Source organism: Salvelinus fontinalis, chromosome 1 (assembly GCF_029448725.1).
Source record: "Salvelinus fontinalis isolate EN_2023a chromosome 1, ASM2944872v1, whole genome shotgun sequence".
Classification (NCBI taxonomy): Eukaryota; Metazoa; Chordata; class Actinopteri; order Salmoniformes; family Salmonidae; genus Salvelinus; species Salvelinus fontinalis.
The window spans coordinates 42,768,088-42,782,374 of NC_074665.1; the positions used below are offsets into that span (position 1 = coordinate 42,768,088).

At 42.8% G+C, this 14,287-nt stretch overlaps 1 protein-coding gene across 1 annotated transcript in view; it reads left to right on the top strand.

The window, feature by feature from the left end:
• The window catches only part of kcnj19b (potassium inwardly rectifying channel subfamily J member 19b), a 38,022-nt gene extending 24,737 nt beyond the window's left edge, over positions 1-13,285 (top strand). Inside the window, 2 exon segments of the mRNA XM_055921981.1 lie at positions 10,294-10,510; positions 11,369-13,285. Coding sequence (XP_055777956.1) covers positions 10,294-10,510; positions 11,369-12,090 — 939 coding nt within the window. The 3' untranslated portion in view covers positions 12,091-13,285.
• Positions 13,286-14,287: the final 1,002 nt, after the last annotated feature.

Genomic DNA, 14,287 nt, shown 5'->3' on the forward strand with positions numbered 1-14,287 from the left:
TTCTCCTTTCCCCCTTCTGATGACCAGGTGGCGAATCGCATCTCTGCATGTCTGGCAGACATATCAGTGTGGATGACGGATCACCACCTCAAGCTGAACCTCGGCAAGACGGAGCTGCTCTTCCTCCCGGGGAAGGACTGCCCGTTCCATGATCTCGCCATCACGGTTGACAACTCCATTGTGTCCTCCTCCCAGAGCGCTAAGAACCTTGGCGTGATCCTGGACAACACCCTGTCGTTCTCAACTAACATCAAGGCGGTGGCCCGTTCCTGTAGGTTCATGCTCTACAACATCCGCAGAGTACGACCCTGCCTCACACAGGAAGCGGCGCAGGTCCTAATCCAGGCACTTGTCATCTCCCGTCTGGATTACTGCAACTCGCTGTTGGCTGGGCTCCCTGCCTGTGCCATTAAACCCCTACAACTCATCCAGAACGCCGCAGCCCGTCTGGTGTTCAACCTTCCCAAGTTCTCTCACGTCACCCCGCTCCTCCGCTCTCTCCACTGGCTTCCAGTTGAAGCTCGCATCCGCTGCAAGACCATGGTGCTTGCCTACGGAGCTGTGAGGGGAACGGCACCTCAGTACCTTCAGGCTCTGATCAGGCCCTACACCCAAACAAGGGCACTGCGTTCATCCACCTCTGGCCTGCTCGCCTCCCTACCACTGAGGAAGTACAGTTCCCGCTCAGCCCAGTCAAAACTGTTCGCTGCTCTGGCACCCCAATGGTGGAACAAACTCCCTCACGACGCCAGGACAGTGGAGTCAATCACCACCTTCCGGAGACACCTGAAACCCCACCTCTTCAAGGAATACCTAGGATAGGATAAAGCAATCCTTCTGCCCCCCCCCCCCCCCTTAAAAGATTTAGATGCACTATTGTAAAGTGGCTGTTCCACTGGATGTCATAAGGTGAATGCACCAATTTGTAAGTCGCTCTGGATAAGAGCGTCTGCTAAATGACTTAAATGTAAATGTAAAATGTAAATTTAAAGTGTGAGAAAATCAAGAGGACTATGTGGATCGTAAATCATAAGAAGACTTGGATATTTTCGCTCTGACACGCACACACACACACACACACACACCACCATGTACTTTCACCTCTTGTATTTGACATGCATGATTTGCCCGGCACATTTAGGCTATGAAACAAATTGGATAGCCTGACAGTAAAGATTTAATTATATACTGGTGCATAAAGTCTCAGACAACCCAGTACATATTGAAATGGATACTAGTCATTGACTTTTAATGAATGGTCCTGGAGCTTTAATTACATTTTGAATCAAACCAAATCTTGGAAATATCTTCATATACTTTAGGATAGAATGAATCCTATGATTCTGTGGTGCAAAGGTGAGTGTCTAACTCCCTCTAGCACAAATACATTATATTTGTTTAGTACAGTATATAGTAGCACTTTCGAGGCAGCTTGATCCATGTAATACAAACAGGGAGTAGTACTCCAGTACACGCACGCACCTCTCATGATGGAAATGTCTTTGAGTAATTTAAAAAATCATAATGAAAAAAAATCTATCCTCCCTTCCCTGAAGCTTCCTGATTGGGTAGGATTGATGAAAGCAATAGGCTGGAACCTTGCTTTCTCTTGTCCTGTCATATACAGATCAGTGATTACTGAATGTATTCAAACAGTATTCAAAGAGAGAGTGAGACAATGAAAGATGAAGTGAAAAAAGATTGACAGTTGGGAAAAACTTGTGTACGTTTCTTTTTTTGTAGTGCTGGGTGACTTGAAAAGCCATGGTCAGTCGATCAATAATATACAGTGCATTCGGGAAAGTATTCAGACCCCTTGAATTGTTCTACATTTTGTTACGTTACAGCCTTATTCAAAAATGTATTAAATATTGATTTTTCCTCATCAATCTACACACAATGACAATATAAAAACAGGTTTATAGAAATGTTTGCTAATTTATTGAAAATAAAAAACAGAAATAGCTTACTTACATAGATATTCAGACCCTTTGCTATGAGACTCAACATTGAGCTAATGGTTTATCCTGTTTCCATTGATCATCCTTGAGATGTATCTACAACTTGATTGGAGTCCACCTGTGGTAAATTCAATTGATTGGACATGATTTGGAAAGGCACACACCTGTCTATATAAGGTCCCACAGTTGACAGTGCAAGTCAGAGTAAAAACCAAGCCATGAGGTCGAAGGAATTCGAGACAGGATTGTGTTGAGGCACAGATCTGGGGAAGGGTACCAAAAAATGTCTGGTCCCCAAGAACACAGTGGCCTCCATCATTCTTAAATTGAAGAAGTTTGGAACCACCAAGACTATTCCTTGAGCTGGCTGTCCTCCCAAACTGAGCAATTGGGGAAGAAAATAAATAAAGGTTAAATAAAAAAAATGTAAATTAAAAAAAGGGCATTGGGAGGTGACCAAGAACCCAATGGTCATTCTGACTGAGCTCCAGAGTTCCTCTGTGGAAATGGGAGAAACTTCCAGAAGGACAACCATCTCTGTAGCACTCCACTAATCAGGCCTTTATGGTAGAGTGGCCAGACAGAAGCCACTCCTCAGTAAAAGGCACATGACAACCTGCTTGGAGTTTGCTAAAAGGCACCTAAAGGACTCTCAGACCATGATAAACAAGATTCTTTGGTCTGATGAAACCAAGATTGAACGCATTGGCCTGAATGCCAAGCGTTACGTCTGGAGGAAACCTGGCACCATCCCTATGGTGAAGCATGGTGGTGGCAGCATCATGCTGTGGGGATGTTTTTAAGAGGCAGGGACTGGGAGACTAGTCAGGATCGAGGAAAAGATGAACGGAGCCAAATACAGAGAGATCCTTGATGAAAAGGATGGCACACGCTACAAGAAGACTCAAGAAGACTCAAGGCTGTAATCGCTGCCAAAGGTGCTTCAACCAAGTACTGAGTAAAGGGTCTGAATACCTATGTAAATGTGATATTTCAGTTTTTTTGTTTCAATAAATTTGCACATTTTTGTACATATCTCTTTTTGCTTTGTCATTATGGGGTATTGTGTGTAGATTGATGAGGGGAAAAAACGATTGAATCATTTATAGAATTAGGCTGTAACGTAACAAAATGTGGAAAAAGTAAAGGGGTCTGAATACTTTCCGAACGCACTGTAATAGTACTTTTAGTAAAGGTGTTCATCTTTAATTTAGAATATGTGGAACCTATGAGAATTAAAAGGTACAGAACTTTTTTGAAATGTCACAGCACAGTTGAAAATATTTGCAGAAGACAAGACTGGATGGTTTTTAGAGACACATGGGAGTGGTTGAGGGTAGCTGAAGGGTGGGATGAAAAGAAAAAAAAGAAAAGTAATAACTGTATAAGCTGGAAGTAGAAGCTTAAGTATTGTTGTCCATTAGTTTACTCCAATTAGGGGAGGGGAGGTAAGGTTATGGGAAATAATAAGGGAAAATATATATATATTTTTAAATTAGAACAAATATATATACTGCATATATGGGGGATTGAAAAGTATGCAAACAATTACATTGATAGAACCCACAATCTATCTGCAATATTAAATCTAATCTACCCCCAAAGCAAAGAAAAAAAAAAATATATATATATATATATGAAAAACAGGAGTTAACAAAGGCACTTCTCAGTGGGGTGAGAAGCTTATGCTATTGTGACTTGCCACATTGGTTGTGGCCCTCAACACAGGAGGAATAGAGGGACAAAGAGAAGGACAGAGAGAGAGAGAGATGGATACATTTTGAATTAGCACTAATGGGACTATGGGGAGAGAGCAACAGCAGAGGCCTGGCTAGAGTGTTAGCGGGATGGGTTGACCGACTGGGACATATGGACACACACACACACACCAAAAACAGCAAGTAGAATCACCTGCTTACTGTTTTTATGCTTTCAAGTTGACTCAAACTCAGTTGGATTAAACTTTAGGATATGTAAACTTTTTTTTTAGATTTGTCTGAAGCATGGACTCTGATGCAAGTTCTTGTCCAAGGCCACATTCATTTCCACCATGGCACTCAAGACAATATATTTTGAGTGGAGATGACATACAATGTCAGCTTGCCATAACCTGTAAGATGTTTATACTCACTGTTAGAGAGGTACAATATCTACAGGGTGTAACGTGTGCACTGAGTCGGGAAGCAAGTTCAGGGAATGAGTTTTTTTAAATAAATAAATGAAACAGGAAACACGTAAAACAAACAACGCACCGACATGAAAACAGAGTCAATAACACCTGAGGAAAGAACCAAGGGGAGTGACAGATATAGGGAAGGTAATCAAGGAGGTGATGGAGTCCAGGTGAGTGTCATGAGGCGCTGGTGTGCGAAATAATCAGCAGCCTGATGACCTAGAGGCTGGAAAGGGAGTATACGTGACAGAGGGGCTCAAATATACAGTGTTGAGGTGGAGGTCACAGATCACTACGCATCATCTCTGTGAGGTGCATTCAAACCCTGTTATGACCATAAACGCACCATACATGGTCACATTACAGAGAAGATACAGCAATCATTTTGTTCACTGTGGGTGGGCATTCTAGTTTCTTTCTTTCTATGTTTTGTATTTCTATGTTTTGGCCGGGTATGGTTCTCAATCAGGGACAGCTGTCTATCGTTGTCTCTGATTGGGAATCATACTTAGGCAGCCTTTTTTCCTTTGGTTTTTGTGGGTAGTTATCTTTGTTAGTGGCACTATAGCCCTGTTAAGCTTCACGGTTGTTTCTTGTTTTGTTGGCGACATTTACAATAATAAAATAAAATGGACGCCCACCACGCTGCACCTTGGTCTCCTTCCGACGACGGCCGTGACAGAACTGATCAACTGACAGCCATTAAAGAATGCCCCTCTGGTGTAGGGGAGTGAAAAGCCATGGGAAGTATGGCTGAGAATGTCGAAATAACAAAATATTGAATTGGATTCCCTGCTATGATAATGGCACAGGTATAATAGGGATCTGAGGGCCACAGCTGTCTGGTTTTCCCTCATCTTTTTAGTAGTTACTTCCGGGAATCCTTGGAGGGACCTCTGGGGGTACTTGATAAGACTCGTGAGACCGTAGGCCTACTGGTAAAATGCACATGAGGGGGTACTTCTGGGGTACTCCTGGCAGAGCAAAATTCAGTTGGTGGTAGAGTAACCAAAAGAGGTTGCTTTATAGGATGGATTTTCCTTGAAGAGGGAAGACTTATGAAGAGTGTGGCTTTGCATACGTCTTCTTTTGTCTCTCACTTTTTGCCCTCTCTCTATTAGGGCTGTGGTGGTCATGAAATTTCATCAGCCGGTGATTGTCAAGCAAATAAATGCCGGTCTCATGGTAACTGACCGTTAATGAACATAAACACATTTAGCATCTCCTGTCTTCCACGCATAGCCTACAAGCCACTGGTGCAGACCTTTGGAACATCTACATTTTTAAAAAGTCTAATAAATCCATGTATATAGCCTACACCATCACAATACATTTTTATTTTAATTTTAGAACACGTAGTCTATTTCAGAAGAACAAAATAGCATACTCTGTTTTGTCCTTATGTTAGGCCTTGATCTGGCTATGCCATATGGCTGTGGGTTACACTACATTTAGAAGAAAAGATTTTCTTAGAATTCCGTGGCATTATTTGACATTATTTTATAGTATGAACAATACAATTGAACAGCGCGCACATGCGGCTATTCTCTGTTGAGCAGTTAACAAAGAAACAGGTACACCTATATGCTTAATTTAGAGTTATTTATGTAACTTTAGTTGTGATATAAATGTCGGGCTATATGTTTTGATTTTAATACATTCTGAGGCTGCATGATGCGACTCTAATGATGATTTGAAAAAAGTTGCACGGAAGGCGTGAGCTCTGCTTTGTTTTTTTCGCGCAGGCTGTACACACTTTATCAGTCACTCATTCACAAGCTGTCATGCACTTGATAGCGTCACACCCTGATCAGTTTCACCTCTCTTTGTGATTGTCTCCTCCCCCCTCCAGGTGTCACCCTTCTTCCCCATTATCCCCTGTGTATTTATACAGTCTCTCATTCACAATTTGACAAGCACTTGACAATGCCTAGAGTTTCCTGGCGGCATCCCCTTTGTGTGGCCGTAATGCCCCCTAAAAAAATACACCCCATTTGCGGCCAGTGGCCGTTGTGCCCTTGGGCTGAATATAATAATTATATTCCCTTCTCCCAGCTGCATGCTCCGAAGCACCTCTCACTCAAATGGCTCTCCGTCACATGATCAGGTCTTTCTCACAGGCTACAAGTGAAGACAGACACATCTGTGACACAACTGCATACGTCCTTATCCAATTCCGAACAACTGAAAGAACTGTAGACATTTACTTTTAATCAGCCAACAAGATGAGTAGGACTAACAAACAGCAAAATCACTAGCCTATGTCAACCCACTATCCCCCATAGTGCAAAAGTTGACATATTCTATTCTGTGTTAGAAATAAATATTCCAAACATAGTCTGGGACAGTTGTGAAATGGGACAGATCCCAAAGTAAAACAACATTTTAAAGCAATGAGGCTGACACAACAGATCAGAAAGTTTAGCTTAAAATGTTGATAAACTATTAGGCTATTTCTTCACATTGTAAGCGCAGCAATGAGCACGTGGCAGTAGGCTATAAGCACGAATGTTCCATTGGCGGGAAAACACCATTCTCAAAAGTGACCGCAAATGCAATTATGCATGTAATGCTTTTATTATAAAGGTGCATTTTTATGGGGAAAATTATCTTCCCCAAACTTGAAACTCGCGTGCTGTGTATGTATGCCAATTAGGCTCTAAACCCGTTGGAAAGCTGATTAATTTGCTTAATGTTAAGAAGTTATTTGGTCACTTTAGTTGTGATACAAACCTTATCAAAACATATAGGCCTATGGTCTCGGCTACATGAGATGCAATTACCGTGACTATGATTTGAAATGCATTTCTTGCCTTACTGCACACAAGCTGGGCATCATTCACAGGTGATAATATATAATTCACAAGTGATCGGCTAATATTCTCACTCATGAGACTATTCTTGATTTAATCTTGTCTTTACAGATAGTAAATAATATATGTGTGAAATTTGTTTTGATTTAGAATGGACCATTGTCATGCACCTGTCGGAATAGGGGCAGGGGAAAAAATACATGTAATCTATGGACTGAAATAGCGAATGGAGGACGCTTTTCCCGTGGTTCATTAGGCTATACTCCTGTTGTAAAGAGAAGAAATGTGCTTAATATTAGGAAATTTGATAAATAAGTAGGCCGAGCCTATAGAAAGATGATGGGATCCTCCTCTTTTTAATAGCGGCCGGCACTCTGTTTTCTCACACAATTGCATAGCCTATAGAAATGTTCATGAGCTTATGGGTTCTCATGAAGTGTTTGATTAGATTTTCGAATACATTTGCATTGATGCCACAGTGATTAGAGGAACAATAGAAAGCTGAGTACCAGGCAGTTAGCAATTTTTGTAGGCTACTAATGACCATCAGCAGCATCAGAGCTTGGAGAAGCCTAATTACCGTGACTAAACGGTCACATGGAATTTGACTGCCATCATGACTTGTTACTCCCAGTGTAGTGGTAATACGGTCACCGTAACAGCTCTACTCTCAATCCCACGTCACTCCTGATTTCTTTCTTATCTCTGACTCACATTCTCTCCCTCATGACTTTGCCTTCCCTTTTTCTTTCCTTCCCCTCTTGTCTCTCTAATGTTCTGTCTCTCATTGTTGTCTATTGCTCTCCCCTCTCTCTCACACACCAATCCTTCTCTTTGACCACATGCTCTTCTGCTCCGCTCCCCCTCTTCTCAACATAACGTCTCTCCGGTATAGTAGACCATTGGATCCCACTTTAAATTGAATGAAACAACTTATCAAGGCTTTATTGCGTGTTTATAAAGCATTTATAAGCAAGATCCTATTACGTAATGGGTTATATAAAATGTCCTTACATGTGATGTTTGACCAAATTCTGTATAATCCTTTTGCCGCCCTTTATAGTCTAACTTAGGAGCTACACTAGAGCATCTATAGATGGGCTCCCGAGTGGCGCAGCGGTCTAAAGCACTGCATCTCAGTGCAAAAGGCATCACTACAGTCCCTGGTTCGAATCCAGGCTGAATCACATCCGGCTGTGATTGGGAGTCCCATAGGGTGGTGCACAATTGGCCCAGCGTTGTCTGGGTTTGGCCGGGTAAGCCGTCATTGTAAATAAGAATTTGTTCTGAACTGACTTGTCTAGTTAAATAAAAAAATTATATATTTCCTTTTTTTTTCTCTATAAAACTTTTTTTTTAACTTGCTACACTGGAAGCGTAACTTTTCACTCTCACAAAGCCGGCACACGTGGTGTCGTTGAAATGAGTAGGAGCTGCAAACATTACCCGTTATTGACATGACATTTGCCTATTACTTATTTGTGAATCATATGCCTTATGAAGGGTTTATGTGTTTAAAGTGGGTACGACCATCGCATGTTGTTCAGGTTAAGTGCTCACCCCAGGACCATAACAGGAACATTGACCGTAAACATGTAACTTGCACACTGCCTCCTCCAGTGGCTGTAGGACATTTTAATAATGCACCGTAGGTGCCTGGCACTAAAATGTGAAGATACTAGGGGGGAAAAACAGCTTCTCCAAGCCAAGGCGATGAGGGAACCGTGGTTACAGGCTCCTTCCTGTGAAATGTCGCACCCTTCTGTCCCTAACACCGCTGTGAATAAGAGTCGCAGTCTGTTTCGCCATCTGTGGTCCTCCCGGCAGTCTCGTCAAAGAGGCCAGGCTCTCTGTGCTAGAGCACGCTACTGGAGAGTTTGGGAGAACTATAGGAACCCAATGCTATAAGCCTAAAGTAAATGTATCAGTTGTAAGCTGCACAATGGGCCGTGTAAAGTAATATTCGGAAAGCAATTGTCTTTATTTCCACAGTGATTAATTTTTGGGTTTCCAAAATAGTTATCTTCCTTCATGCAGCGTACAGAGCTGGTTTTAAGTCCTTAGTAATTGCTACACTGAAGAGGAAATGGAGTAAGGGGATCGGTCTTTATCTGATTCAGTCTTGCACTTTGAAAATTTGGTTTATAAGACACTCAGTCCAAAATTAGCCACTTTCCCCTACCCCCTCTTCTAGACCCTTCTTTATACGTTAGCTACTCGTAGATCTGAAAGGATCTGTAAGGCATATACAGTAGTAGGGATTAAAAAAGGGTAATCGGGATCCCGGGGCTGTCATTGTGACTCTTCAGACAATTACACATTTGATAGGTCTATGCACAATTCACTATGCGTCACTGTCACAGACATGAAGTCCGTCAACAGTTCAGAGGCATGAGGGAAAATGCTATAGTATCTTCTCCTGTCCTAGAGCCCAGGCTATTTTCCTATGCAGTGCCAATTCCACTGGAAACGCAAGAAAAGTTTGCATTAATGAAAGCCTGTCTCTCTCCTATGCATGTCAAAATACCTATATAACATATATATAACATATTCCCCCGCTTCTCTGCGCCGTCCCGTACTTGCTGAGCTTTGTTAGAGAATGTGCGATCAACAAATGGTATGAGAGTAGAAATTGATCTTTTTTTAAACAAAGTTGGTACCCGTTATAATACCTTGACATTTAAACTATTCGCAATCTCCGTCTCCCGTTATTCATGAGCTGATCTGCTATCTGTACAATCATTGACTCGATTTTGCTAAATATAGGAGATTTCTGTCATCGTTGAAGGAGGTTATCTAGCAAGCTTAACGACTTTTGTCATTTGACTGCCGTTACAATGTTTGTGTGATTCGACAATGCTATACTCGGGTTACTCTTTGTGCGTCCTGAGTGTGCTCTGTGTTGGGATAGCCTACTGCTGAAATGTGCTGAATTAATTGAGGAACATGATAATGAATTGCCTGTTTGGATATTCAAAACAATATCATTGGCGATCAAAGATAGTTCCTCTATCATAACTAAAAATCAGTCTAATTTACTCTGCAATATTTACATATTGCAGTTTCGCAGCCTAGCCGACTAGGTGGGACTATGTGGGGAGAACCTTGGCATAGTGAACATATCTTGGTTTTAAAGGCTTTAAATGGGCAATTCCGATTTTTACGGTGTTTCCCGAGACTCTCTGGATAAATATGAATTATTGAAACATGGTAGATTCTCGGAAAATGATGAATCCCTGTACAGTAGTACTGAGTTTCCACCATATCACAGAATTGCAGTGTTCAGTTTCTTACACAACATCCCTCTTACAGGCATAACATGTGCCACAAACATTTGTTTCCCCAGTCTCGTCAGACCCCGGAGGGGGAGTTTCTACCCCTGGACCAGTGTGAGCTAGACGTAGGATTTGGGACAGGGGCCGACCAGCTCTTCCTGGTGTCCCCTCTGACTATCTGCCACGAGATCAATCCCAAGAGTCCCTTCTTTGACCTGTCCCAGCGCTCGCTCATGAACGAGGAGTTTGAGATCGTGGTCATCCTGGAGGGCATCGTGGAAACCACGGGTAAAAGCTGACTCTTCCTTTCACTCTATCTGTTCTTTAAGGGGGAATTCTGGGATTGGTACATCCATTTCTGGATATTTAAATTAATGATATATAGCCATTGATGGAAGAATATACAGTAAATGCCTCATGGGTTTAGTTCAACTGCCTACTCCATTTGAACCCAAAATATAAGCTTGTTTTCTCCATTGTTTGTAAACAACATAATTGTAAACAAACACTTCATAGGTTCAAACTTCTATTTAAAATCTATGCTCAAAACACGGTTGAAACGATCATTTTGATCTAATGAATGGATGGCCAGTCCTTGTATTCATACTGTACCTCTATCTATGATTTTGAGAGTGGTTTCATTGTTTTTCAAATCCCGGATTGTCTCTTTAATTCATCTGTATAATGTATATTTTGTAGTCTTGTTTGTAGTTTGTTTTGAAAACAATAAATAAATATTTCTCCATTCCTTTGAGGCGAAATACGAGGACTACCATTCCCAGTATAATCAAATCAAATATTTAAGAGAATATCACATTTATCTTTAAATATCAGATGAAATTATAGCTTTTCCCTGTCTTTTTTATCTCTGTCGTTCTCCGACACTTCTCCTTCTCCCTCTATTTCTCTCTTCGTCTTTCCCTCCCCTTGTCTCTGTGTACTTCTTTTTCCCCCTCGTCTTCTATGCACCTCTCACTCTCTTTAACCTCTGTTTTTCTCCTTAACTTCCCCTCTGTTCCCTGTTTTCCCCATCTACTCTTCCTCCCTCCCTCCCTCCCTCCCTCCCTCCCTCCCTCCCTCCCTCCCTCCCTCCTTCCCTCCCTCCTTCCCTCCCTCCCTCCCTCCCTCCTCCTCCCTTTGTCCCAGGTATGACGTGTCAGGCACGGACCTCCTACACAGAGGACGAGGTGTTGTGGGGCCACCGCTTCCTGCCCGTCATGTCCCTGGAGGAGGGCTTCTTCCGGGTTGACTACTCCCAGTTCCACAACACCTTCGAGGTCAACACTCCCCGTTACAGCATCAAGGAGCACGAGGAGAAGAACTCCCTGACTTCCCCCAACCCTCCACCAGGCGTCTCCACCTCCCCTCCCCTGGGGAATGGGGGCCAGAGCCGGGGCCGCAGGGAGAGGATGCTGTCAGTGGACTTTGCCGACCACGGAGAGGCTACCCAGGAACAAGCGATGGGGAGGCTGCCCAGCAAGTTACAGCATATGAGCTCTTACAAGGAGGACCTCCGAACGAGGGTGAAGACTGGAGGAGCCCAGCCTGGGGACACGGCCTCTAGAAGGGGGGACCAGGGGAGTCTGCCCCTGGGGGTCCAGCGTCTGGTCTCCAGCTCCATCCCCGGGGGCTTTGGCCAGGGAAAGGTGGAGGAGAAGCTCCAGCTTAAGGTACTAGATGGGGGTCCTGGTACTGGAGACACCCTGACTCATTCAGTTGGGGAGCAGGAGAAGTGGAGACTTCCCCCTGCCCTGAGCCCCATCCCGGCCCCAAATCCGACTCCTGTCCAAATCCCTTTGCCTAAGGGTGGGGGGTGGCCGGATGATAACCTGCCTGACAAACTGCGCCGAATGAACGCTGACCGCTGATATTGACCGTGGACCATTGACCGTTAAATGACTATTAATCACCGGAAACAAACAGATTCCCAAAAACTCTAAATAGATATAGAAAGCAATGCTTAATGGGTAACGCGGTTTTCAACAGGAAATTAGACTACTGTGATGACTTTTGCCCGTTTAACTGGTTGAATTTTAACTGGTTGAATAAATGTTGATTCAATGTAATTTGACAACATATTGTGACGTGGAATCTACGTGGAAAATACAGTGGATTTGAAAAAGTTATCAACGGGAAATTTCTACCACAGGATTATGTCATCATGCTAACCACATTTCAACATAGACAAACCTTGTATAAAATACGTTGAATTTGTACCTTTAAAACAACGTCAGATCTTTAACGTTATATCCACTATCAGAAAAAAACGATATGCTAGGTAGCACGTCCTACTGGAGAATTGACCAATCTACAGCTACCTTTTGGTCTCCCAACTAGAGTTTTAACTAAGCGTAGCTCTACCTAGCTATGATATTTGTCCCTGACTGTTACCAATGTGCTACTGTGATTGAGAATGATTGTTGAGAGATCTCCACTTAAAAGCTAAATAGATTCACTGTTGCTATCAAAGTCAATCCAAATGGTAGGTTTAAGAGAACAAATTAAATGTGACCATACTTTATCACTCATATATCATCAATTATGGTATTTATTTAGGCTATATAGCATTTGCAACAGCTATTGTTTCAATTCAACCAATAATTCAACTAAAATTAGACATTGCAATAGGCCTAGGTTTTCAAGCTCTGGTTGTTTTCAAATGTAATGCTATTTAGTGATGTTGAATTGTGTTTGGTTGTCAAAGCAACCAAATATCAACATTTGAAGGAGATGTAACGTTTAAAGAATAGGACTGAATCAAATAAAACTTCAAATGAACTTTAAATCAAGTTTGATTTGGTTTAGTCCTATTTAGGGCTGTGGTGGTCATGAAATTTTGTCAGCTAGTGATTGTCAAGCAAATAACTGCTGGTCTCACGGTAATTGGCCGTTAATTAACATAAACACATTTAGCATCTATGATGCAGACCTTTGGAACATCTAAACTAAAAAAAAAGAAATGTCCTCTCACTGTCAAATGCATTTATTAACATGTGTAAATATTTGTACGAACATAACAAGATTCAACAACTTCCATTTCAATGAAAGTATTTTGCACTCAGACTGTGAGCCTTTTGGTCACTTTCTTTGTCTCGTAATCAACTGTAAAAACATCATTATTATTATTACCAACATTTATGTGTACAATTCCAAACTTGAAAATGATCAACAACTGAGACATAAACTGACCAAGTTCCATAGACATGTGACTAACAGAAATGGAATAATGTGTCCCTGAACAAAGGTAAATGTAAGAGTCAATATCTGGTGTGGCCACCAGCTGCATTAAGTACTGCAGTGCATCTCCTCCTCATGGACAGCACCAGATTTGCCAGTTCTTGCAGTGAGATGTTACCCCACTCTTCCACCAAGGCACCTGCAAGTTTCCGGACATTTCTGGGGGGAATGGCCCTAGCCCTCACCCTCCGATCCAACAGGTCCCAGACGTGCTCAATGGGATTGAGATCCGGGCTCTTCGCTGACCATGGCAGAACACTGACATTCCTGTCTTGCAGGAAATCACGCACAGAACGAGCAGTATGGCTGGTGGCATTGTCATGCAGGAGGGTCATGTTAGGATGAGCCTGCAGGAAGGGTACCACATGAGGGAGAGGATGTCTTTTCTGTAACGCACAGCATTGAGATTGCCTGCAATGACAACAAGCTCAGTCCGATGATGCTGTGACACACGCCCCAGACCATGACGGACCCTCCACCTCCAAATCGATCCCACTCCAGAGTACAGGCCTCGGTGTAACGCTCATTCCTTCGACGATAAACGCGAATCCAACCATCACCCCTGGTGAGACAAAAGCGCGGCTCGTCAGTGAAGAGCACTTGTTGCCAGTCCAGTCTGGTCCAGCGATGGTGGGTTTGTGCCCATAGGCAACGTTGTTACCGGTGACGCCTGGTGAGGACCTGCCTTACAACAGGCCTACATGCCCTCAGTCCAGCCTCTCTCAGCCTATTGCGGACAGTCTGAGCACTGATGGAGGGATTGTGCGTTCCTGGTGTAACTCGGGCAGTTGTTGTTGCCATCCTGTACCTGTCCCGCAGGTGTGATGT